The sequence below is a fragment of the Mobula hypostoma genome, chromosome 8 (genome assembly GCF_963921235.1).
Source record: "Mobula hypostoma chromosome 8, sMobHyp1.1, whole genome shotgun sequence".
In the NCBI taxonomy this organism is placed as follows: domain Eukaryota; kingdom Metazoa; phylum Chordata; class Chondrichthyes; order Myliobatiformes; family Myliobatidae; genus Mobula; species Mobula hypostoma.
In genome coordinates, this window is record NC_086104.1 from 114,177,387 (window position 1) to 114,204,794 (window position 27,408).

Consider the following 27,408-nt stretch of genomic DNA (forward strand, 5'->3'; position numbering starts at 1 on the left):
GAGTAATACCCATGTATCCCAACTCTGCTTTATATTAGTTAACCAATCCTCCACCATGCTCTATCACTCCCAACTCTATGCATTCTTATCTTATGGACAAGTCTTTTAAGTGACACCCTATCAAATGCCTTCGGGAAAAACAAGTAAATAACGTCCATCTGTTCCCCACTATCCACTGCGCTTGTTATATCCTAAAAGAACTTCAGTAAGTTTGTCAAACATAACTTCCCTTTGCTGAATCCATGCTGTGTCTGCCTGATGCATCCATTTCTTTCCAGATGCCTTGCTATTTCTTCTTTAATGATAGCTTCAAGCATTTTCCCAACTACAGATATTAAACTAACTGGCCTATAGTTACCTGCCTTTTGCCTACATCCTTTTTGGAACAGTTGCGTGATATTTGCCATCTTCCAATCTGCCAGGACCTGCCCAGAGTCCAAAAAATTTTGGTAAATCATCACCAACGCCTCTACTATAACTTCTGCCATTTCTTTGAGTACTCTGTGATGCATTCCATCAGGACCAGGGGACTTATCTGTCTTCAGGCCCACAAGTTTGCTCAGCACTACCTCTTTAGTGATAGCTATTATATCGAGATCCCCACCTCCCATGGCATCCATAACATCTTAGATGTCTCCTTCACCATGAAAATTGACACAAAATAGTCATTCAGAGCCTTGGCCATTTCCTCATTACCCAGTATCAATTCCTCCTTCTCGTCCTCTGAGGGACCTACATTCACATTAGCCATCCTTTTCCACTTTTTGTAATTATAAAAACTTTTGCTATCCGTTTTTATAATTTGTGCTAGTTTATTTTCATAATCCAGTTTCCCTTTCTTTATTGTTCACTTCGTGGTACTTTGTTGCTTTTTAAAGTTTTCCCAATCTTCCAGTTTCGCACCACTCTTGGTGACTCTGTCTGCACGAGCTTTTAGTTTGATGCTGTCTTTTATTTCCTTAGTTATCCAAGGCTGGTTCTCCCCACCCTTACTGTCCTTGTTTTTAAATGGAATACACTTCTGTTGAGCACCGTGAATAATCTCTTGGAAAGTCTTCCTCTGTTCCTTAACTGTCCAACCATATAGCCTGTGTTCCCACTCTACACTAGCCAAATTCTCCCTCATCCCATTGCAGTCTCTATTGTTTAGGCATAATACCCTGGTATTCGATCAAACTATTGTGCCCTTCATTTGTATGAGAAATTCATTCATACTGTGATCACTCTTTCCAAGAGGATCCCTACTACAAGATCACTAATTTTACCTGTCTGATTGCACAGGACCAGATCGAAGATAGCACGTTCCCTTGTAGGTTCAGTAAGATGCTGTTCAAGAAAGCCATCACAGATGCATTCTATGAAGTCCTCCTCAAGACTGTCTCGACCAACTTGATTCACCCAATCTATGTGTGAGTTAAAGCCCCCCATAATTACTGCTGTTCCATTCTTGTATGCCTCAGATGTTTATTGCCTGTCCCACTGTACTGTTATTATTTGGTGATTGATAGACAACTCCCATCAGTGAATTTTTCCCTTTACTATTCCTAATCTCTACTCAGATGGATTCAACATTCTGCTCCTTAGATCTTACATCGTCTCTCACTATCGCCCTGATCTCATCTTTAATTAAGAGTGCTACCTCACCTTCCTGCCTATCCTGTATTAGCAGATATCCCATGATATTTAATTCCCAGTCCTCTCTACCTTGGACTGGGAAGGTCAGGGTGAGGCCATACCTGGAGTACTGTGTGCAGTTCTGGTTTCCTTACTTGAAGAAGGATATACTGGCTTTGGAGGTGGTGCAGAGGAGGTTCACCAGGTTGATTTCAGAGATGATGGGATTAGACTATGATGAGAGATTGACTCGCCTGGGACTGTACCCGATGGAATTCAGAAGAATGAGAGGAGATCTTATGGAAGCATATAAAATTATGAAAGGGACAGATAACATAAGAAGCAGAAACATTGTTTCCAGTGGTAGGTAAAACTAGAACTAGGGGACATAGCCTCAAGATTCAGGGGAGTAGATTTAGGACGGAGATGAGGAGGAACTACTTTTCCCAGAGAGTGGAATGCCAACATTGCATTTGCCTTCTTTACCATAGATTTGACCTGTAAATTAACCTTCTGAGAGTCTTGCACAATGACTCCCAAGTCCCTCTGCACCTCTGATATTTGAACCTTCTCCCAATTTGGATAAAAGTCTGCACTATCGTTCCTTTTACCAAAACACGTTTCCCAACACTGCTACTTTTTTGGTCATTCTTCCAATTTGTCTAATTTCTGTTGCAATCGCGTTGCTTCCTCAGCACTACCTACCCTTCAATCTGTTTTCGTATTGGCCACAAACTTTGCCACAAAGCCATTATCCGAATCATTGACAAACAATGTGAAAAGTAGCGGTCCCAAAACTGACCCCTGAAGAACTTGTCACTGGTAGCCAACCTGAAAAGGCCTCCTTTATTCTTTCTTTTCAAATCTTTTTATTATTATGAAATTATTCAAAAATAACATGAGTACATTGAAGTAAACAACACTTACAATGTCTCAAGGAAAAATCATTTTAAGGATTGAAAAATTTTTGGTGATAATAAAATAACCCTACTAAGCATTTATTTATGAACTATTTATTTAGTAGATGGAGTCAACTTACATTTTCACTTGTCGGTCGTATCCGTATAGTTAAAATAATTTTACCAAAATTTTTATATTTATTTCAGAATATCCCTGTTTTTTTGACTAAGAAGTTTTTTGATTAGATTGATTCTATTATTTTATCTTTTATTTGGAATAATAAAAGACCAAGAATTGGTAAATGTCACTTACAAATGTTGAAAAAGGATGGAGGTCCTGCTAAGAATGTATTACTGAGCTGTTAATGTGCAATACATGTGCTTTTGGTTATATTGGGTTGATAAGAACGATCGGCCAATTTGGGTAGACCTGAATTTGAAAGCTGTGAAACAGTTTTATTTAACCTCGTTATTGGGAGTTGCTTTACCTATACAATTAGCTAAAGTTACTAATTTAAACCTATACCCTGTGATTAAGCATTCTTTACAAATTTGGCTCCAGTTCCGCAATTTTTTTAATCTTAAAAAATTTAAACTTTGTAGTTTAATTTATTGAAATTACTTTTTTAAGCCGCCTTTGAGTGATCCAATTTTTTTACTCTGGAAAAATAAAGGTATTAATTCTTTTTTGGATTTATTTAAAGAAGATAGATTGATGTCTTTTGAGTAATTAGTTAATAAATATTCTCTTTCATACTCACACTTTTTACAATACCTTCAAGTTAGACAGTTAGGCAGGTATGATATTGTGGCCATCACTGAGACCAGGCTAAAGGATGCATGTCTCTGGGAGCTGAACGTCCAAGGATACACGATGTATCGGAAGGATAGGAAGGTAGGCAGAGGGGGAGGCGTGGCTTTATTGGTAAGAAATGATATTAAGTCGTTAGAAAGAGGTGATATAGGATCGGAAGGTGCAGAATCTTTATGGGTTGAGCTAAGGAATAGCAGGGGTAAAAAGACCCTAATGGCAGTTATTTATAGGCCTCCAAACAGCTGCAGGGATGTGGACTACGAATTACAACTGGAAATAGAAAAGGCTTGTCAGAAGAGCAGTGTTATGATAATTGTGGGGGATTTTAACATGCGAGTAGATTGGAAAAATCAGGTTGGCACTGGATCTCAAGAGAGAGAATTTGTAGAATGTCTGCGAGATGGCTTTTTAGAACAGCTTGTTGTTGAGCCCACTAGGGGATCGGCTGTACTGGATTGGGTATTGTGTAATGAACCGGAGGTGATTGAAGAGATTGAGGTGAAGAAACCCTTAGGAGGCAGTGATCATAACATGATTGAGTTCACTGAAATTAGAAAAAGAGAAATCGAAATCTGATGTGTCGGTGTTTCAGTGGAGTAAAGGAAATTACAGTGGCATGAGAGAGGAACTGGCCAAAGTTGACTGGAAAGAGACACTGGCGGGAAAGACGGCAGAGCAGCAGTGGCTGGAGTTTATGCGAAAAATGAGGAATGTGCAAGACAGGTATATTCCAAAACAGAAGAAATTTTTGAGTGGAAAAAGGATGCAACCGTGGTTGACAAGAGAAGTCAAAGCCAAAGTTAAAGCAAAGGAGAGGGCATACAAGGAAGCAAAAATTAATGGGAAGACAGTGGATTGGGAAGTTTTTAAAACCTTACAAAAGGAAACCAAGAAGGTCATTAAGAGAGAAAAGATTAACTATGAAAGGAAACTAGCAAATAATATCAAAGAGGATACTAAAAGCTTTTTCAAGTATATAAAGAGTAAAAGACAGGTGAGAGTAGATATAGGACCGATAGAAAATGATACTGGAGAAATTGTAATGGGAGATGAGGAGATGGCAGAGGAACTGAACAAGTATTTTGCATCAGTCTTCACTGAGGAAGACAGCAGGATACCGGACACTCAAGGGTGGCAGGGAAGAGAAGTGTGCGCAGTCACAATTACGACAGAGGAAGTACTCAGGAAGCTGAATAGGCTAAAGGTAGATAAATCTCCTGGACCAGATGGAATGCACCCTCGTGTTCTGAAGGAAGTAGCTGTGGAGATTGCGGAGGCATTAGCGATGATCTTTCAAAAGTCGATAGATTCTGGCATGGTTCCGGAGGACTGGAAGATTGCAAATGTCACTCCGCTATTTAAGAAGGGGGCAAGGAAGCAAAAAGGAAATTATAGACCTGTTAACTTGACATCGGTGGTTGGGAAGTTGTTGGAGTCGATTGTCAAGGATGAGGTTACAGAGTACCTGGAGGCATATGACAAGATAGGCAGAACTCAGCATGGATTCCTTAAAGGAAAATCCTGCATGACAAACCTATTACAATTTTTTGAGGAAATTACAAGTAGTCTAGACAAGGGAGATGCAGTGGATGTTGTATATTTGGATTTTCAGAAGGCCTTTGACAAGGTGCCACACGAGGCTACTTAACAAGATAAGAGCCCATGGAATTACGGGAAAGTTACATACGTGGATAGAGCGTTGGCTGATTGGCAGGGAACAGAGAGTGGGAATAAAGGGATCCTATTCTGGTTGGCTGCTGGTTACCAGTGGTGTTCCACAGGGATCAGTGTTGGGGCTGCTTCTTTTTACATTGTACATCAACGATCTGGATTATGGAATAGATGGCTTTGTGGCGAAGTTTGCTGACGACACGAAGATAGATGGAGGGGCCGGTAGTGCTGAGGAAACGGAGAGTCTGCAGAGAGACTTGGATAGATTGGAAGAATGGGCAGAGAAGTGGCAAATGAAGTACAATGTTGGAAAGTGTATGGTTATGCACTTTAGCAGAAAAAATAAACGGGCAGACTATTATTTAAATGGGGAAAGAATTCAAAGTTCTGAGATGCAACGGGACTTGGGAGTCCTCGTACAGGATTCCCTTAAAGTTAACCTCCAGGTTGAGTCAGTAGTGAAGAAGGCGAATGCAATGTTGGCATTCATTTCTAGAGGAATAGAGTATAGGAGCAGGGATGTGATGTTGAGGCTCTATAAGGCGCTGGTGAGACCTCACTTGGAGTACTGTGGGCAGTTTTGGTCTCCTTATTTAAGAAAGGATGTGCTGACGTTGGAGAGGGTACAGAGAAGATTCACGAGAATGATTTCGGGAATGAGAGGGTTAACATATGAGGAACGTTTGTCCGCTCTTAGACTGTATTCCTTGGAGTTTAGAAGAATGAGGGGAGACCTCACAGAAACATTTCGAATGTTAAAAGGCATGGACAGAGTGGATGTGGCAAAGTTGTTTCCCATGATGGGGGAGTCTAGTACGAGAGGACATGACTTCAGGATTGAAGGGCGCCCTTTCAGAACAGAAATGCGAAGAAATTTTTTTAGTCAGAGGGTGGTGAAGCTATGGAATTTATTGCCACGGGCAGCAGTGGAGGCCAAGTCAGTAGGCGTATTTAAGGCAGAGATTGATAGGTATCTGAGAAGCCAGGGCATCAAAGGTTATGGTGAGAAGGTGGGGCAGTGGGACTAAATAGGAGAAAATGGATCAGCTCATGATAAAATGGCGGAGCAGACTCGATGGGCCGAATGGCCTACTTCTGTTCCTTTGTCTTATTGTCTTATGGTCTTATTTCTTACAAAAATATTTAAGTAATTTTCCTTATATATTGGAGGCTGACCTGTTAGATGCTATTATGAGTATGAACCCTTCAACAAAGGGTTCTATTGGAAGAATTTATAATTTATTATTACAATGGGATACGTGTCCTTTATTTAAGATTAAACAAGATTGGGAAAAGGTACTCAATTTAACTTTTATGACGGAGGATTGGATGCGGATTCTGAAGCTGGTTAACTCTTCTTCGATCTGTGCTAGTCATTCACTGATTCAATTTAAAATTGTATATCATTACCATTTGATGAAGGAGAGACTGTCTAAGATATTTTCTAATGTTGATAGTTATTGTGATAGATGTAAAACTGAGACAGCTACATTGACACATGTGTTGGTCTTGTTCTATATTGGAACAGTTCTGGAAGTCAGTTTTTTCAATAATTTCTAAAGCACTTAAAATTAATTTACAACTTAAATTAACTGTGCTCTTTGGAATAATTCCTCAAAATATCCGTGGTATCTCTGTGTCTGACCAACATGTTATTGTATTTGTTACATTGATAGCTTGGAGGGCAATTTTGTTGAAGTGGAAGGATACATCAGCTCCCACTTTGTCACAATGGTTCTCTCAAGTGATGCTGTGTCTTAGTTTGTAGAAAATTAGAAGTCGAACCTTTGAACCTTTATTTGATTTTGAAAAAAGATGGGGTTTATTTGCTCGTTATTATCATTTGAGTTAATTGATAGATTTCCTCCACGATTTAATTGTAAATTTTTGGTATAGATTTTTTTCTTGCTGGCGGTTTGATGTTTACCTTTAGAAGCTTTTTGTATGACGCATGGGTCGTACACCTAATGGGGTTCCCCCCCTTTTTTTTCCTTTGTTCCCACTCGCTGCCTCCTGCCTGTCAGCCATTTCGCTATCTATGCCAGTATCTTTCCTGTAATGCCATAGGATTTTATCTTGTTAAGCAGCCTCATGTGTGGCACCTTATCAAATACCTTCTGAACATCCAAGTAAATGACATCCACTGCCTCTCCTTTGTCCACCCAGCTTGTTACTTCCTTGAAGAAATCTAACAGGCAAGATTTCCCTTTACGGAAACCGTGCTGACTTTGACTTATTTTATCATTAGTTTCCAAGTACCTCAAAACTTCATCATTAGTAGTGGACTCCCAACAATTTTCCAGCCACTGAGGTTAGGCCAATTGGCCTATAATTTACTTTCTTTTGCCTTCCTCCCTTCTTAAGGAGTGGAGTGACATTTGCAATTTTCCAGTACTGCAGAACCATGCCAGATCAAGTGATTCTTGAAAGATCATGACCAATTCATCTGCTATCTCTTCAGCAACCTTTTTCAGAACTCTGGGATGTAGTCCATCTGGTCCAGGTGACTTATCCACCTTTAGACCTTTCAGTTTGCCTAGCACTTTTTCCTTTGAGATAGCAATGGTACTCTCTCCTGCTCCCTGACACTCAAAGGTCCTCAGGCACACTACTAGTGTTTTCCACAGTGAAGACTGATGCAAAGTACTTATTAAGTTCATCCACCATTTTTTTGTCTCTTCTCTCCCCCCCCCCCCCCATGCTACCTCATCAGCATCATTTTCTAGTGGTCCAATATCGACTCTCACCTCCTTTTTACTCTTTATATAACTGAAAAAAATTGTTAGTATCCTGCTTTATATTATTGGCTAATTTTCCCTCAGATTTCATCCTTTCCCTTCTCCAGCCCTTTGGTATGAACATTGAATTCTCCAACTTCTGGTAATTCCCTCCCCCTCCCTTCCCCTATCCCTATTTCACTCTGCCCTCTCCCCCAGCTGCCTACTACTTCCCTCATGGTTCCGCCTCCTTCTGCCTATTGTGTTTTCCCCTAATCCTTCTTCACCTTCTCTGCCTATCCCCTCCCGGCTTCCCCTCCCCCACCCCTTTATCTTTCCCCTTACTTGTTTTTCACCTGGATCTTACCAGCCTTCTCCTTGCCACCCTTCCCCCACCTTCTTTATAGGGCCTCTGCCCCTTCCCTCTTCAGTCCTGACGAAGGGTTCCGGCCCGAAAAGTTGACTGATCATTTCCACGGATGCTGCCCGACCTCTGAGTTCCTCCAGTGTGTTGTGAGTGATCCTTTCTCTTCTTACTGCTTTTGTAGTTACCACTTGTTGGATTTTAAAAACTTCCCAGTCATCCTACTTCCCACTCGCTTTTGCTACCTTATTTGCCCTTTCCTTGGCTTTTATGCAGTCCACAACTTCCCTGGTCTTGCCTACCCCTGCCACTTGAGATCTTCTTCTGTGGGATATATCTATCCGGCATTTGTGAACTAGAAACTTCAGCCACCTCCGCTCTGGCTTCATCCATGGCAGTATCCCTTCTGTTCTACCTGGGCAAGCTCCTTTCTCATGCCTTTTTAATTCCCTTTATTCCATTGCGATACTAATATATGTGACTTATGCTCTTCCCTCTCAATTTGCAGTATGAATTCAATCATATAGTGATCACTGCCTCCTAAGGATTCCTTTACCTTAAGCTTCCTAATAAAATCTGGATTATTACACAACACTCAATCTAAGATGGCGCTCAAGCACAAACTGCTCTAAAAAACCATCTCATAGGCATGCAACAAATTTCCTGTCTTGCAATTCAGCACCATCCTGATTTTCCTAACCCCCTTGCATATTGAAGACCCCCATTACAGTTGTGACATCACTCTTAATACATGCCCTTTCCAGCTCCCATTGCAATCTCAATCCCTCATCTTGGCTGCTATTTAGAGGCCAATAGATGATTCCCATAATGGTTTTTTTAATGGAGTTTCTTATCTCCACCCACAAATATTCAACATTCTCTGACCCTATGTCACCTCTCTCTAAAGATGTAATTCCATCTCTTACCAACAGAGCCACACTCCCAAGTCAAGTCGTCACTTTTTTTTGTCATTTCAACCATAACTGCTGGTACAGTATACAGTAAAAACGAGACAACGTTTTTCAGGACCATGGTGCTACATGAACAATACAAAAACTACACTGAACTACGTAAAAAACAACACAAAACTACACTAGACTACAGACCTTCCCAGCACTGCATAAAGTGCTCAAAACAGTGCAGGCATTACAACAAATAATAAACAAGACAATATGCACAGTAGGGGGCAATAGGTTTATAATTATAAATAAATAGAGGTATCAATCCAGGCTCTGGGTACTCAGGAGTCTGATGACTTTGGGGAAGAAACTGTTACATAGTCTGGTCGTAAGAGTCCGAATACTTCAGTGCCTTTATCCAGATGGCAGGAGGGAGAAGAGTTCGTATGAGGGGTGTGTGGGGTCCTTCATAATGCTGTTTGCATTACGAATGCAGCGTGTGGTGTAAATGTCTCCAATGGTGGGAAGAGAGACCCCAATGATCTTCTCAGCTGACCTCACTATCCGCTGCAGGGTCTTGCGATCCGAGATGGTGCAATTTCTGAACCAGGCAGTGATGCAGCTGCTCAGGATGCTCTCAATACAACCTCTGTAGAATGTGGTGAGGATGGGGGGTGGGAGATAGACTTCCCTCAGCCTTCGCAGAAAGTAGAGACGCTACTGGGCCACCTATGCCTTCCCACCTATCCTTTTGATATAAAGTATATCTTTTGATGTTAAGCTCCCATCTATGGCCTTCTTTCAGCCACGGCTCAGTGATGCCCACAACCAATTTCTAATTGCACCATGAGTTCATCCACCTTATTCCAAATTACACATGCATTCGAATGCAGCACCTTCAGTCCTTCAGTTTTATACTAAAAACATTTCATTAGCTTTGATTATTTGCTGTACCTACATGTTAACATGTGTTAAGATTCCCAGATCCCTTCATTGCACAATGCTTTGCATTTACTCTTTATGAATCACAATTTTGTTTTATTTGTCCTGACGAAGGGTCTCGGCCTGAAACATCGACTGTACCTCTTCCTAGGGATGCTGCCTGGCCTGCTGCGTTCACCAGCAACTTTGATGTGTGTTGCTTGAATTTCCAGCAGCTGCAGAATTCCTATTGTTTTTGTTTTATTTATGCAGTTTGGAGGAGTATTTGCTTGACGCGCTTTTGCACATAAGCTTAAAATTACCACTTTATTTCTGATTGCTAATGTCTGTGATGAATTGAGTTGACTCCGTTTGGGTGACTTTAATATAAATCATTGTTTGATCCTTTAGCTGTAATTAAAGCATGATATAGTGGAGATTTTATAGTATGCAGCGTAAGCAATACCTCAAAGTAAATACTGTATTTAAAATTAACCAATGTTTTTCATTTCATAATAATGTTTGGGTAGTGTTGAATAGTTCTTCTATTCTGATCAGGCACCAGCTATATCAAAACTGATTTTTGAAATCTCATACATTGCCCCCAGAATTAATAGTTTGGTGGGTGAGAAGGAACTGTGTAAATGTGCGCTAGTAGATCACAGGTTTGACAAACTGACTTAATTGACCTTGTCTGGAATTTCAGTCAGGGCTGAATAGTATTGGACTGATTGAACTAACTAGTTAAACTGGGACTAAGCTCTTCGCTCTAGTCAAAAAAAGGTCTGCTGTGAAAGGTGTTGTGTAAGGAATTGTCAAAGATCAGATTTCTGTTAAAAAATGATGCTGTTTATAGTTTAAAGTATATTTATTATCAAAGTACATGTATGTCACCGTATATAGCCCTGAGATTTGTTTTCTTGTGGACACACGCCGTAAATCCAAGAAACACAATGAAAGACCACATCCCACAGGACGGACAGACAACCAATGTGCAAAAACGGCAAAGGAGAAAACATAATAATAAAAAATGAATAAGCGATAAATATCGGGAACATGAAATAAATATTGGGAAGAAGCTTTGAACAGTGGCCAGTCGGAGAGATTGGAAGCTGGACAAGGCATAGTTCACTCAGGGTTGCTAATTGAGTAGAAAAGGTAGCAACTCACAGCAGTTTTGGAGCTTTGAGCAGCAGTTAATCAGTGTTCAGGATTGATTAGCAAAGTAAGGCAAGGGCAAGTAGAGTGGCCATCGTTGGAGTGCAAAGTTAGAGTGGAGACTTTGAGGCTTTAGCTCTTCAAGGCTTCAACAAGGAGAGGCTTCAGCTTCAGTCAGAGAAGGCAAAAAAAGCTGTAGGTGGAGTTTTTTCCCCCTTTATAGTTGCTCAGTTAGAGTAGTAGAGATGTCAGGCTAGATAGTGGAGTGTGCCTCTAACGGGATTTGGGAAGGCAGGGAGACCTTTGTATCCCAAATGACTACAGCTGTGAGAAGTGGATCCATCAGCAGCTTCTAACAGTCCACGTTAAGGAGTTGGAACTAGAACTGGATAAACTCTGGATCATTTGGGAAGCTGAGGGTGTGATAGGTTGAACATATAGAGAGGTAGTTACACCCAAGTTGCAGGACACAGCAAAATGGGTGACAGTCAGGAAGGGGAAAGGGCTTAAGGAGCCAGTTCAGAGTACCCCTATGGCCATCCACCTCAACAACAGATTTATCACTTTGGATACTGTCGGGAGGGATGACCTAGCAGAGAAAAGTCACAGCAGTCACGTCTCTGGTACTGAGTCTGACTTTGCGATTCAGAAGGGAAGGGGGAGAAGAGGTGACTTGTGGTGACAGGGAATTCATTAGTTGGGGGAACAGAAAGGAGGTTCTGAGGATAAGAATGTGATTCCCAGATGGTATGTTGTCTCCCAGTTGCCAAGGTCTGGGACATTTCAGATCAAGTCCTCAGCATTCTTAATTGGGAGGGTGAACACTGAGAGGTTGTGATCCATGTCAGTACCAATGATGTAGGTAAGAAGGGTGACAAGGTTCTGTAAAGGAAGTTTAGAGAGTTAAGTGCTAATTAATGGGAAGGACCTCCAGTGTTGTAATCTCAGGATTGCTACCCATGCCATGTGCTGGTGAGGCCAGAAATAGGAAGGTTATACAGTTTAACACATGGCTAAGGAGTTGGTGTAGGAGGGAGGGCATAAGATTTTGGAGCATTGTGCTCTCTTCCAGGGGAGGTGGAACTTGTACAGAAGAGATGGTTTGCACCTGAACTGGAGGGGTCTAATATCTTTGTGGGAAGGTTTGCTGGTGCTACACGGTGGGATTTAAAATATGGTTGCAGAGGGATGGGAACCAGACTGCCTGAACAGTTAGTAAAGAGGTTGTGGTGACAGATGTTGGTAAGACCTCAGACAAAATTAGGAATTGGAAGGTTGAGAATGGTGTAAAGTGTCCTGAGCTGCGTCTACTTGCACGAAAAAGTTTATGAATCCTTTACAGTTACTTGGTTTTCTGCATTAATACTCATAAAATGTGGTCTGGTCTTCATGTAAGTCACAATAATAGATGAACACAATCTGCTTAAACCAATAACACACAAAACAGTTGTACTTTTCACATCTATATTGTACTCATTTTCCAGGATGGAAAAAGTACACGGACCCTTGTATTGAATAACTGGTAGAATTTCCTTTAGCAGGAATAACCTCCATCAAACATTTTCTGGAACTACTGGACAGACTTGCACAATGGCGAGGAGGAATTTTATACCTTTCTTCCATATAAAACTGTTTCAGTTCATCAATATTTCTGAGATACCTTGCATGAACTCTTCAAGTCATGCCATCTCAATTGGATTAATTGGCTCTGACTTGGCTACTACAAAACACAGATTTTCTTCTTTTTTAATCATTCTGTTGTTAATTACTCTTGTCTTTTCAATAATTGTCTTGTTGCATCATCCAACTTCTATTAAAGGTGACAGACTGCTACCCTGACATTCTCCTGTAAAATGTCTTAGTACAATTTTGAATTCATTATTCCTTCAGTGATTGCAAGCTGTCCAGGCCCTGAGGCAGAAAGCAGCCCCAAACCATGATACTCCTTCCACCATGCTTCACAGTTGGGATGAGGTTTTAGTGATGGTGCGTAGTGCACTTTTTCCTCCAGACATAGCAATTTGTATTTCTGCCAAAAAGTTCAAAGTTTGTCTCTCATCTGTCCACAGAACATTGTCCCAGGATCATTGTGGAATATCCAGGTGGTCTTTTGCAAGCTTGAGACCTTTAGCAATGCTTTATTTCTAGAGGGCAGTGATTTCCTCCGTAGTGTCCATCCATGAGCACTGTTCTTGTTCAGTGTTTTTCTTATAGTGGACACATGAACAGAGACTTTAGCTAGTTCTAGAGGTTTCTTCAGGTTTTTTGCTGTTACCCTTGTGTTCTTTTTCACCTTCTTCAGCATTCATTGATTGGAACACCTGATTCCAAATGTAGAAGGCATTACCCCAGAAGTTCACTTACTTCTTTGAACCTAGATTGTTTAAATGGTGTACTCAGTATTGAGAAGATTCAAGATTCAAGAAACTTTATTGTCATTCTAACCGTACATCAGCTCTGCAGGGCAGAATGAGACAGCGTTTCTCAGGAGCAGTGCAATCATAACATAACAAACAACACTAAATAATAAACATAACAAATAGTAAAACACAACAGCCACATGTCAGTCAAAATCAAGTTATAAGTGTCCAGTGCAAGTTAAAAGTGTCCAAAGCAGAGTCAGGTAGAGCAGCTATTTAGCAGTCTGACTGCCTGTGGTAGGAAGCTGTTTAGTAGCCTTGTGGTTTTAGTTTTGATGCTCCTGTAACGTTTGCCTGATGGCAGAAGAACAAACAGTTTATGGAGAGCGTGTGAGGGGTCTTTAATGATGTACCGTGTCTACTGGAGGCATCGACTCTGAAAGAGGTCTTGGACAGAAGGTAGGGAGACCCCAATAACCTTCTCTGCTCCCTTAACCACCCTCTGCAAGGCTTTTTTGTCGACAGCACTGCAGGAGTACCAGGTTGTGATGCAAAAGGTCAGCACACTCTCAACCACGCCTCTGTAGAATGTAGTTAAGATGTTAGTGGGGAGTGATACTTGTTTAAGCTTCCTCAGAAAGTGCAATCTCTGCTGGGCCCGTTTCACAATCCCAGTGGTGTTCCTGGACCAGGTGAGATTGTCTGAGATCTGCACCCCAAGAAACTTGATGTTTTCCACTCTCTCCACCGTGGAGCCGCTGATGTTGAGCGGTGTGTGCTCAGGCTGAGACAATCTGAAATCAACTATCATCTCCTTGGTTTTGGTGACATTAAGCATCAAGTTGTTATCCCTGCGCCAGCCCTCTAGGTGTTTGACTTCCTCCCTGTACATTGTTTCATCATTTTTGCTGATGAGCCCCACCACTGTGGTATCATCTGCAAATTTAATGATCAGGTTCTCCTTGAATCTGGCTGCACAGTCAGTGTAAACAGCAATGGGCTAAGCACACAGCCTTGTGGGGATCCAGTGCTCAGTGTGATGGAGTCAAAGAAGTTCCTGCCAACACGGACTGACTGTGGTCTCTGTCAAGAAATCCAGAATCCAGCAGTTCTAAGGCCAAGCAGCGACAGTTTCTCCACTAGTCTCTGCGGGATGATGGTGTTGAATGTTGAACTGAAATCAATGTACAGGATTCTGGCATAAGTGTCCTTGTTGTCCAAGTGAGAGAAAACTGTGTGCAGTGTGGTGGATATTGTGTCCTCCGTAGAGTGATTTGGACAATAAGCAAACTGTAGAGGATCCAGCGATGAGGGGAGGCTGGCTGTGATATGAGGCTTGAGAAGTTCCACACGGTAGGCTTATTCAGAAAGTTAGAAGGCATGGGATCCAGGGAAGTTTGACCAGGTGGATTCAGAATTGGCTTGCCTGCAGAAGGCAGAGGGTGGTGGTGCAGGGAGTACATTCAGATTGGAGGATTGTGACTAGTGGTGTCCCACAAGGATCTGTTCTGGGACCTCTACTTTTCGTGATTTTTATTAACGACCTGGATGTGGGGGTAGAAGGGTGGGTTGGCAAGTTTGCAGATGACACAAAGGTTGGTGGTGTTGTAGATAGTGTAGAGGATTGTCAAAGATTGCAGAGAGACATCGATAGGATGCAGAAGTGGACTGAGTTCAATCCGGAGAAGTGTGAGGTGGTACACTTTGGAAGGACAAACTCCAAGGCAGAGTACAAAGTAAATGGCAGGATACTTGGTAGTGTGGGGGAGCAGAGGGATCTCAGGGTACATGTCCATAGATCCCTGAAAGTTGCCTCACAGGTGGATAGGGTAGTTAAAAAAGCTTATGGGGTGTTAGCTTTCATAAGTCGAGGGATAGAGTTTAAGAGTCGCGATGTAATGATGCAGCTCTGTCCATACGAATTCGTTATTCAGTCGGAGAAAACACTCAAAGAGGCCATGTTTTTGCTCGAAATTATTTAGTTATTTAATTTGATCCGAGGAGAGGTAACCACCATACGCATCTGTAGCGTCTGGCAATCAACTCTGCCTAGCACGAATACAAGGTTACATTTATATCCAGAGAAAAAGGTTTCAGTTAGCACCTGTTTCCCCTGTCCACGCTTATTTTGTGGTTAGCAATCTCATCATGGTCACAATAGCTTCACGTGCAGAGGTACAGGTCAGTAAGCGCTTCTATTCTAAGAAATGAGCATGCAGTTGCAACATCCTAACCGTGCCCGGTTCTGTTGTCTAGTTCTCGCCCCTGCTATATTTTCCAGGTCACATACACCATTTAACCCTTCCTATCCCGTACTCTATAACCCCCTTTTCACTTGCACATTCCCTCCTTTTATCATCTCAATGATAACCACCAATATCACGGAAATCCTCAGGTATCGGTTCAAGCAGCTCACCACTACCATCATTGGTTTTGCTGGCATTAAGTCCCCTCGGGAGGCCATCATTCAGTTCAGAACACACTTTACTACGGCAATACAGACAAAGATTCCTATGATAGCCGTTAGTGCATAGATGGCACCATTAATCAACCAGTCCTTCCATGCTCCTAATCCCCAGTTTCCCCATCCTCCCCAGCCTATTCCTTCCTTAATTGATCCTAATTGTTCATCTATTTGGTTCACATAGGGTGTTATGTTTGCAGTAGCATCGTCCAGGCCCATTATGCTTTGATCTTTTACGATAATACATGTCCCACCTTCCCTCGCAAGGAGATAATCAAGGGCATAACAGTTCTTCATGGAGAAGAGGCATAGTCGGCTAAGGCTGTCCGTTATGAACTTTAATGCCCCCTGGGTAGCGTTTCCAAGACTTGTGAGGTCGCAAGCTAAGTAGTTCCTATTGTGGGCTGCCATGACTGCTCCAGAAGCCCCTCGGGAGAAAAAGCCGGCCGCCCCATACCCAGCCATTTGTCCCAAGGTGAGGGTAGTCAGTTTCCGGTAGTCTACACAGAACTCTTGGGAAACCTCTCTCTTAAGTCTTGCAGGTGGCGGTGCCAGGGGTCCCTAGGCCCCTGGGCAGGGAACCGCAGTGGGGAAGAAGGTGCCATAGGCCACTGAGGAAGGATAGGGGTGTTCCAAGAAATTGGTAGCCATGCCATTGTAGAAGAAGAAATACCCCTGAGAAGTGTGCAGGGTTTCAGTATATCCCTTGGCTGTCATCAGATACCCATGGTTCTTCCAGGCACTTGGGCTTTTACTGGGAGGACAGGAGGCCCATTTGATCCCCTCGATGTAGTCCGGGCGGGGGAACAGGTGGTTGTAGACTCGGAGGTGTGTGCGGTTTCCTTCTCCACATAGAAGGTGTTCTCCCCGGGACAGGGGCACACAATTCGACTTACTACAGGTACTGGTGACGCTCTGCCCTTTGTTCGAGGGGCGACATTGCCTTCTTTCGCAGATGTCATATAGGCAGGCGAGGGGTGTGCAAGCAAAAATGTCAGAGCATCCCCATCCTGTCCCGGTGTAACAGTTCTCATAGCCTGGGCCTCCCCGCGGGGGTTTGGGGTTGCCCTCCCACCAGAGGTCTCCCTTAAACCATTCCGTACTGTAACGGTGGTTGCTACTTGTCCATGTAATGTTAGCCGGAGGAAGTAGACAGTCCGCCACAGGGGCCTTGGTGGGGTCATAGATAAGTTTCACCCTTCTTTCCTTAGGCAGGATACTGTTGCGGGAGGCACACCGGAAAGGTTGGTAAGTGCGGTCCCAGTGCGGGAAGATAGTGAATAGGGAGGAGACACTCGCGGGGAGAGGATAACAGATGACAGTGGTTTCAAATAATCATCTATGTACCTTTTGAAAGTAATTTTCACTGGCATATCCGGGGGGTGGGGGGGGGGATGCTTCCAAGTGTGGAGCCTTCGGTGAAATCCCAATTCCTTTTTTTTTCAAGGTGCCCCTCTTTGAGCCCACTAAGGATGTTGAGGTCCCTTTTAGGGCTCCCCGGGAACACCTTCCTTTATAGGACTTGTTTTCTAGTTGGTTCTCCATTCGGTTCCTTCTGCATTCAAAATTTTCCATTCCCCTAATTCATTGTCCCTTACACATCAGAACATCCTGACTGCAGAGATGATAAACCTTATTTTCCCGCTGTGTATCGTAGGTATGTACTCGTCCCCTGATCCTACCCGTAGTTCCTACTATCCCTAAAAGGATACAAACAATCAAAGTTATCCTACCTTCCATCCCCCGGGCAAGGTTTTAGGTCTGTGGCACTCCAAAAAGACAAAGTTCAATCATACACAGGGGACAATCTTAGTACAATTATCAGTACTCTTTTAATCCTTCATAGTACCTGGTAATTCTGGGTCCCAGCGTTTGCAGTCGCTCAGATGGATCCAGCGCTCTTGTCCTTCCACCTTGACCGCTGAAGGGGTCTGCAGGAGGACCTGGTGCAGTTCCTTCCACCGAGGTCCCAACTTTGTTCTTTCCCAGTCTCGGATCAGCACCCAGTCGCCAGGTTCGGGGTTAGGCCAGTCGCTGTTGTTTGCTCCCTCCTTATAGGCTTTCACAACCTGAGTATGGAGGAACTTCAAAGAGAGAGTTAATTGCCTACAATAGTCCTGTAATTCTTGTCCCATTACTTGTAAGTCCACTACCGGAGGGGGAGGTCTGTCACTGTCCCAGGGAGTCCTACCAGGTCATCCATAAACTATCTCTGCTGCGGTTAGTCCTGTCCCAATCTGGGGAGTGATCCGCATATGATATACTGCCAGCGGAAGCACTTTCAACCAGTTCGATCCGGTCTCTAGGGTTAGTTTAGTCAATTTGTCCTTTAGTATCCCATTAGCCCTTTCCACCAGTCCTGCCGCTACAGGATGGTGGGAGCAATGGAACTGCTGGTCTATCTTCAGTAATTCACAGAGTTCCTTATTGATCTTTCCAATGAAGTGCGGCCCATTGTCTGAAGACAAGCAACAGTGGATTCCAACTTGTGGTATGATGTCCTTTACTAGTATTTTAACCACCATACTTGCTTTGTTATTGGTGGTCGGAAAAGCCTCTATCCATCTGCTAAACACATCTACTATCACCAAGCAATATTTGTAACAGTGTACTCGAGGCAGCTCAATAAAGTCCATTTGTAACACTTCAAAAAGGCCCTCCTGGAAGTGGAATTCAGCCTCTTTCGCATTTGATAGATTTTCCAGGGTTTGCCTTCTGGCAGGTTAGGCATGGCCTGGCTCTATCCTCTGCTGCCTCCTGCCTGTTAGGGCTCCACCAGGTTCTGAGCAATATCGCACACATTGCCTCCTTGCCCAGATGTGTATCAGTGTGCAGTTTATCGACAAGAAGGGGTAACTGTGCATCTGGGGCGCATATTTGTCCCGCTGGTGTCTTCCAGAGATGCGTTACAGAGTCTTGAACGCAATTGTCACGCCACAGGTCAATTTCAGCCTCAGGGGCGTCCCCCTGGGACTGCAAAATGGTGGATATGTCAGGACTATTAGGGGGCCTGCGTGATAGCAATGCACGCTGTTCTGTGCTCACTTCCCAGGGGCCAAGTAGGGATGCCTCCTTCACTGCCGCGTCGGCGAGGGAGTTACCCTGGGTCACCGAGGAGGCGTCTGTTAAATGGGCAGCACATTTAATAATTGCCAATTTGGAGGGCAACAGTATGGCTTTAAATAAGTTGGAGATATAATCAGTATTGGCAGTAGGTTTGCCCATTGAGGTCTGGAATCCGCGCTTCGCCCAGAGGGGCCCGAAGTCATGGGTGACGCCAAAGGCACAGCGGGAGTCCGTATATATATTTGCGCTGACTCCCGAGGCTTAAATGCAAGCCCTAGTGAGGGTGAACAATTCCGCCTTCTGGGCCGAAACGGGAGGTTTAAGGGCCGCTGCTTCTAAGGTCTGGGAGGGGGATGTCACAGCGTAGCCAGCCACCCGGTTGCCTGCAGGGGAGATCGAAGAGGATCCGTCCACGAAAAGAGTAAGGTCAGGGCTGGGTAGTACATGGTCAGAAAGGTCAGGTCGAGGGGAGGTAAGAAAGCAGTTAAGTTCTATGCAAGAGTGAGGGGGGTTAGTTAGGGGTGTCGGTGGCTCCTCTGAAAAGGATGCTGGATTGATAGCAGAGCAATATTCAAAAGTAAGGAGGGGTTCTGAAGGAGGGCAATCTCGTATCGATTAAGGCGGGCCTGGGTAAGATGTTGGGTACTGTGTGTAGTGAGCAGCGCCATCATCATGTGGGAGGTATAAACTGTTACTGGCTGCTGAAGGGAGATATTAGCAGCTGCCGTGACCATACTGTAGACGGCGGGTAATGCTTTAGTACACGGGGGAAAGCCCTGGGCCACTGGGTCCAAGGCTACAGAATAGTAGGCAACTGGATAGCGTTGGTCTCCGTGTGTTTGTGCCAAAACCACTGTTGTGCAGTCCTAAGTGGGAATTGTCGGGTCAACAGAGGCAAGTCATTCCCGGAATCATGATCAAAATTAGAGTTGGGGTCTGGATCATCAGGGTCCTGGGGGTCCAGGGTGGGACCATCGCCCAACAGCCCATCAGTTGGCGAGTTACCGCGTTGCGCTTCGGCCGGGGCGTTGGGACTGGAATCTGGGAGTGCTGTGTGGTCCGCGAGCGAGTTCGGGTAGCAACATAGTCCGAAAATTGTGGGGTACCTGATCCGCCATTAGTAATAGTCCTGGGAAGTATGGAGGATGCCGGGACGGGGGCCGTTACGGGGGTTGATGTGGGGATAGGAGAATAGGGTGGTTTCAAGACCTGACCTGAAGGATTTGGTAAACCGGGTGGGGGAGGAAGTGGGATTTCTGCAGGGCCTGAAGGAACCCTCATTGTCGGTTTCTTCGCTGGTGTCAAATAGAATCTGCAGTCCTGACATATCCAAAGGTGCACCTTTCCCAGTTGATTTAATTTGTTGTTTATCAAATAATTCACATAAGGCCTTAAAACTACATATGGACCGACCTGGCCCTGATCTTCGGTAATAGGGATGTTTCGTTTTTTGGTATTTTCTTCCCAGGATGTCTGTCTGGAATGCTCATTTAATCTGTCCGCTACTTTTACCCACTTCGTAATCAAATCTTTCCATTATTGAGAGCAATTTTGCTTTCAGACTTCAGTCACTGCTTTTTTGCATTTGTCCAGGTCCCAAGTTCCCCCCAACGGCCAATTCCACCCTCCCCCCTCATCTTTTATTTAAGCGCGCACTAAGACGTCTTAGATTCTTTTCTAGCTCCAGATTCTCCTTACTCATCTTTCCGAGTGGGGTGGTAATGTCCCCCTTATCCAAAGTCTGACCCATGTTTAGCACTTTACTCCCGCATCCACTTCAAGGTCCTAACCTTCGTGTGGGGGATTTCCGCTCTTGACAACCGGTCTAAGGCTGGATGCAGTTTCAGTGAAATATCACCCGCCCCTCCCCGATTCTCTTACTGCAGTACTCACGGGCGAGGCGACCTCAACTGAATCACTTGTAGAAAAGCGAGATTTCCACTAGTTCACAAGTGTACCTAAAACGTTTTTACAGCATCCGGATAAATTGCAGGGGAGAGCCACTTCCCCTGTGTTTGGCCAAACATCTGCTCTGCCCTATGCTGACGTTTAATCAATTTAATCTACATGCCCCGTCCCCTCCTACGCCAATTAGAATGGTTACCAGCTTCAAAATGTAATAGGTTACTGCCACTAACCCGCTGACCAATTTGCTGTAACACACTCAAAGAAAAATATAATAGATCACTACCAATGATCCGCCGCCCGATTTATTAGCACCGGCAGGCTTTAATGCTCACAATACTTCGTCGGGGATTCTAACCACTCATTGAGGTCTCGGACCTCCAAAGCAAATCCTGCGCGTCGGTCCCTGGCCTCGGAGTCCCCGACTCCCTGTTTTTCAGACACTATTTCTCTGCGCGTCGGCACCGGCCTCGGAGTTCCCGACTCCCTGTTTTTCAGACACTATTTCTCTGCACGTCGGCCCCTGGCCTCGGAGTCCCTGACTCCGCGTTTTTCAGACCCTATTTCTCATACAGATTCTCTTATCAGAAATCAATCAACATTAAAGCCACTTACCCTCGTGGCCTCTACCGACTGTGGTCCATGGAGTCCGCTGAGCAGCTCAACAGGAACCCTGAGGGGAACAAGCAACCAAAGGAGACCGTGAGAGGACCGGGAGAAAGTCACCCCGTGGGCCGTCCATCTCAGCAGCGTCCAGTGGATCACTAGTTCACTAACACCAGGATCGCTGGAGGCTCCCGTTGGGACTCCTGGCTGGCTCGCCAAATTGTCCATACCGATTCGTTAGTCAGTCGGAGAAAACATTCAGAGGCCACATTTTCACTCGATCAATTCTTTATTTAATTTGATCCAAGGAGAGGTAACCACCATACGCATCTGCAGCGTCTGGCAATCAACTCTGCCTAGCACGAGTACAAGGTTACATTTATATCCAGAGAAAAAGGTTTCAGTTAGCACCTGTTTCCCCTGTCCACGCTTATTTTGTGGTTCGCAATTTCATCATGGTCACAATAGCTTCACGTGCAGAGGTACAGGTCAGTAAGCGCTTCTATTCTAAGAAATGAGCATGCAGTTGCAACATCCTAACCGTGCCCGGTTCTGTTGTCTAGTTCTCGCCCCTGCTATATTTTCCAGGTCACATACACCATTTAACCCTTCCTATCCCGTACTCTATCCCCCTTTTCACTTACACAGCTCTATAAAACTCTGGTTAGGCCACACTTGGAGTACTGTGTCCAGTTCTGGTCACTTCACTATAGGAAGGATGTGGAAGCATTGGAAAGGATACAGAAGAGATTTACCAGGATGCTGCCTGCTTTAGAAAGTATGCATTATGATCAGAGATTAAGGGAGCTAGGGCTTTACTCTTTGGAGAGAAGGAGGATGAGAGGAGACATGATAGAGGTGTACAAGATAATAAGAGGAATAGATAGAGTGGATAGCCAGCGCCTCTTCCCCAGGGCACCACTGCTCAATACAGGAGGACATGGCTTTAAGGTAAGGGGTGGGAAGTTCAAGGGGGATATTAGAGGAAGGTTTTTTTACTCAGAGTGTGGTTGGTGCATGGAATGCACTGCCTGAGTCAGTGGTGGAGGCAGATACACTAGTGAAGTTTAAGAGACTACGAGATAGGTATATGGAGGAATTTAAGGTGGGGGCTTATATGGGAGGCAGGGTTTGAGGGTTGGCACAACATTGTGGGCCAAAGGGCCTGTACTATGCTGTACTATTCTATGTTCTATGTTCAAAACATTTAATCACTATGGGGGTCAGGGCAATGAGTACAACAGGACAAGAAGTTCAATTGTTTGTGTGTAATTAGTTTAGATTAGTGGTCTCCAATCTTTTTAAGCCCAAGATCCCCTACCTCGGCCTTAGTGAAAGGCAAGATCGACCTACTAAATTGTTTAGTCATGTGCATGCAGAAAAGACTGGAAGTAAAACCCCGCAACCCGGAAACAACCTATCTCCACAAACAGCCTTCCGCAGCGGGAGCACCACTATATACCATTATCTTAATTAGTATTACTTATTTTTATAATGCACACATTACAACACCTTTAATTCTATGTTTCATTATTTAATTTCATTTCAACACAAAAAATAAATGAATAAAAATTAATCGTTGCACTCATGCATACTGGGGCTGAATACCTTCTGCTAGCTCCCTGAGATTTAGCTCATAACTACAGACAGCCAGTTTGAGACAGTCTGTGAGATGTCTATCAGTAAGACAGCTCCTGTACTTAGATTTCATAATTTCCATCTGCTGCAGCACAGTGCCCTCGCAAACCTCCTGACAGACTGAATATTTGTATGGACAGTTTCCTTTGTTAGACTGAATGTTGAATCTGCCACGTTTTCAGGTGTTTGTATTGGTAAGCTGTTACTGAGACAATAGTATAAGTTTCAGAGGTACGCAAGATAATGACACCACTGTTTTTTGTTTCCCTGTTATTTACGTTTGGGGAATGTTGGAATTTAAAGGGGGAGAAGTGTTGTAATGTGAACATTATAAAGATAACTCAACAGACATCCCACCCTGCAAAAATTCATTTCGGGGAGGTAGCCCCATCAATTTGCAGGAGACTCCTGGAACTTCTGGGAGAGGTGGGATGTCTGCAATTGAGTAGCTCCTTAGCAGCTAGCCAGCTAGTTTAAATAACGTTAGCTATGCTAATGAACGAATGACACGTGTAAAACTCACCTCAACATGTCTTTTACGGTCTTAACCCACCATGGGCAATAGAAAGTCACTGTTGCAAACAGTGCAGCGAGCAACACTGTCAATATTTTTGACCCCTATTAGGCAGGGTACACTTTAGTCTGGGGTGACGTATGTTTTCTATTTAAAAGTTGCTGGTGAACGCAGCAGGCCAGGCAGCATCTCTAGGAAGAGGTGCAGTCGACGTTTCAGGCCGAGACCCTTCGTCAGGACTAACTGAAGGAAGAGTGAGTAAGGGATTTCAAGTGAGTAAGGGAGTCCTGACGAAGGGTCTCGGCCTGAAACGTCGACTGCACCTCTTCCTAGAGATGCTGCCTGGCCTGCTGCGTTCACCAGCATCTTTTGTGTGTGTTGCTTGAATTTCCAGCATCTGCAGAATTCCTGTTGTTTATGTTTTATATTTTCTTTTTTTGGAACACTCTGCCATGGCGCGCTCTCTCTCGCTCGCTCTCAAAAAAATCAATTTCCGGGATATTGTATATACAGGTGTCCCCCACTTTTCGAATGTTAGCTTTACGAAACCTTGCATTTACAAAAGGCCAACATTAGTTACCTGTTTTTGCTAACAGAAGGTGTTTTCACTGTTACGAAAAAAGGCAGTGCGCGAAAAGAGCGAGTAGCCAAGCTCCTCCCCTGGAACTGCATTCTAGCTGGCTTTGCTTAAACACGTGCCTGTGAGCAGCAAGATGAGTTCTACAGTATCGGAAAAGCCTAAAAGAGTTTGTAAGGGTGTTACACTTAGCGTAAAACTAGACATAATTAAGCGTTTCAATCGTGGTGAACGAAGTAAGGACAAAGTGAGTTTGGCTTGTGGAAGTTGACGAAGATGATGTTGAAGAGGTTTGGCATCCCATGACCAGGAACTGATAGATGAAGAGCTGATGCAATTGGAAGAGGAAAGGATAACAATTGAAACTGAATGCAGTAGCGAATGGACCGAAAGTGAAGTCATCCAGGAACTGAACGTGAAGCAACTGTGTGAGATTTTTGCTGCAATTGACAACAATGATTGCAGAAAAGTACGACTTTAATTTTGAAAGGGTACGTCAGTTTAGGGCATATTTGCAAAATGGTTTGAGTGTTTACAAAGAACTGTATGATAAAAAAATGTGTGAGGCTGAGCAGTCAAGCATACTGTCGTTTTTCAAGCCTTCCACATCAGCCACAGCAGACGACGAACCTCGCCCTTTGACATTGAGGCAGGCAGACATAGAAGAAGATGACCTGCCTGCCCTGATGGAAACAGACGACGATGAGATGACACCCCAGTGTCCCACCACCCCAACCCCTGGGCCACGGACTGATACATTGCCGCGGAGAATGCAGCGGTAGCCGGGACACACTTAGCTCAAATTGCCGATTGCATCGCCTCTGATCTGGGCCGACATTTACCTGCTGGGCGGCACCTAATTAATTAGCTTGTTTATTTTTGCTTTTTTCTTAAAGATGTGCTGGGTGCGTCCCGGCTACCATTGCATTCTTTGCAGATCGGTATCAGTCAGCGGCCTGGAGGTTGGAGACCACTGCACCACCCCAACCTCTGACGACTCAGCCTAACACACCAACATCAGTGTGCTTGGCACTGTCTTCCCAATTTTGGTAAGTGATACTACACTGTACAAACATTATTTCTACTTTATATAGGCTGTGTATTTATGCGTTATTTATCTGGCAGCTTCATAGCTTAAAGGTTACTGGAGAGAGTGTTTCTGCCAAGAGCGCTTGCGTGAGATTTTCACTATGGAGAACAGTGCGGCAGTGATTGTAGAAAAGTATTTCTACTTTATATAGGCTGTGTCTTTATCATATTATTCCTGCTTTTACTATATGTTACTGTTATTTTATGTTTTATGTGTTATTTGACATGATTTGGTAGGTTATTTTTTGGGTCTGCGAACGCTCACAAATTTTTCCCATATAAATAAATGGTAATTGCTTCTTCGCTTTACGAACGGTTTCATAGGAACACTCTACCTTTGGATGGCGGGGGAAACCTGTAATTTGCGGGCATCAGGGAGCCACTATCAATATGCGGGAGACTCCCGGAACTTCCGGGAGAGGTGGGATGTCTGAGTTAATATACAAATTAGGATAATGGCAATACAGCAACATTCCCGTCACGGAAAGATGCCTGCAAAGAGAGGCTGCCCCCAGGCAGTGGGGTCCCACCTCTGGTCCCTCCTACCTCAGTGCGGTGCATGGCAGGGGAGCTATACAAACATGCGCACTGGGCAGAAAGTATGGAAGTGAAACTCGGCAACCCGGAAACAACCCCCCCCCCCCCCACAAACAGCACTCAGCAGTGGGAGCACTGTCGCACTGCCATCATGCTAATTAGCATTACTTATTTCTATAATGCTCACATTACAACAGTATTTGTGTATTTATTTTTCAGTTTTTCCAGGATCTACTGGGAAAGTCTCAAAGATCGACTGGTCGATCGCGATAACCAGTTGGCGACCGCTAGTTTAGATAGATAGTGTTTGTTTATTATTGTGACTTAGATGAAGATCAGAGAACATTTTATGAGTGTTTAATACAATAAACCTGGTAATTGTGAAGGGTTCACAATCTTTTTCTTGCAACTGTATACTTCAGTGCAAGAAGTATTGTAGGAAAGACGGATGAGGTTAGCCCATGGATCAACACCTGGAATTATGATATTGTAGCCATTAGTGAGACTTGGTTGTGGGAGGATCAGGACTGGCAGCTCAATATTCAGTGTTCCATTGTTTTAGATGTGACAGAGCAGGAAGGATTAAAAGGCATTAATTATTAGTGAAAATGTCATGGCTAGAATTTGTCTCGTGAGGCGTTATGGATGGAACTGAGAAATAAGAAAGGTATGACCACAATAATAAGGCTATATTACAGACCACAGCACAGTCCAAAGGGTTTAGAGGAACAAATATGTCGAGAGGTTGCAGTCTGTTGCCAGAAACATAATGTTGTTGCAGTAGGTGATTTTAACTTTCCACATATTGACTAGGACTCCCAAATTGTAAAAGGACTAGATGATACGGAGTTTGTCAAATGTATTCAGGAAAGTTTCCTTAATTAGTACGTATATGTCCCAACAAGAGAGTGTGATACTTGATCAGCTACTGGGGAATGAAACAGGGCAGGAGACTGAAGTTTGTGTAGGGAAACACTTTGAATCTAGTGACCAGAATGTCATTTGGTCTGGTTAGAACCATAGAAGCTACAGCACAGAAACAGGCCTCTTGGCCCTTCTTGGCTGTGCCGAACCATTTTCTGCCTAGTCCCACTGACCTGCACATGGACCATATCCCTCCATACACCTCCCATCCATGTATCTGTCCAATTTATTCTTAAATGTTAAAAAAGAACCCGCATTTACCACCTCGTCTGGCAGCTCATTCCATACTCCCACCACTCTCTGTGTGAAGAAGCCCCCCCTAATGTTCCCTTTAAACTTTTCCCTCCTCACCCTTAACCCATGTCCTCTGGTTTTTTTCTCCTCTTGCCTCAGTGGAAAAAACCTGCTTGCATTCACTCTATCAATACCCATCATAATTTTATATACCTCTATCAAATCTCCCCTCATTCTGCTACGCTCCAGGGAATAAAGTCCTAACCTATTCAACCTTTCTCTGTAACTGAGTTTCTCAAGTCCTGGCAACATCCTTGTAAACCTTCTCTGCACTCTTTCAACCTTATTTATATCCTTCCTGTAATTTGGTGACCAAAACTGAACACAATACTCCAGATTCGGCCTCACCAATGCCTTATACTACCTCATCATAACAT

General features: G+C 43.9%; 1 protein-coding gene across 3 annotated transcripts in view; it reads left to right on the forward strand.

Annotated features, from left to right (window-relative positions):
* Window positions 1-27,408, forward strand: part of LOC134350860 (deubiquitinase DESI2) — a 170,354-nt gene that overhangs the window by 7,710 nt on the left and 135,236 nt on the right. For 2 of the 3 annotated variants that reach the window (XM_063056634.1, XM_063056632.1), the window contains exons 1-2: window positions 1,377-1,409; window positions 8,086-8,228. The exons of the other annotated variant lie outside the window; for it this stretch is intronic. In XM_063056634.1, the coding sequence (XP_062912704.1) occupies window positions 1,406-1,409; window positions 8,086-8,228 (147 nt within the window). In that variant the 5' untranslated portion in view covers window positions 1,377-1,405. Of the gene's footprint in view, window positions 1-1,376; window positions 1,410-8,085; window positions 8,229-27,408 lie in introns of those variants that run through there. 3 annotated transcript variants of the gene reach the window in all.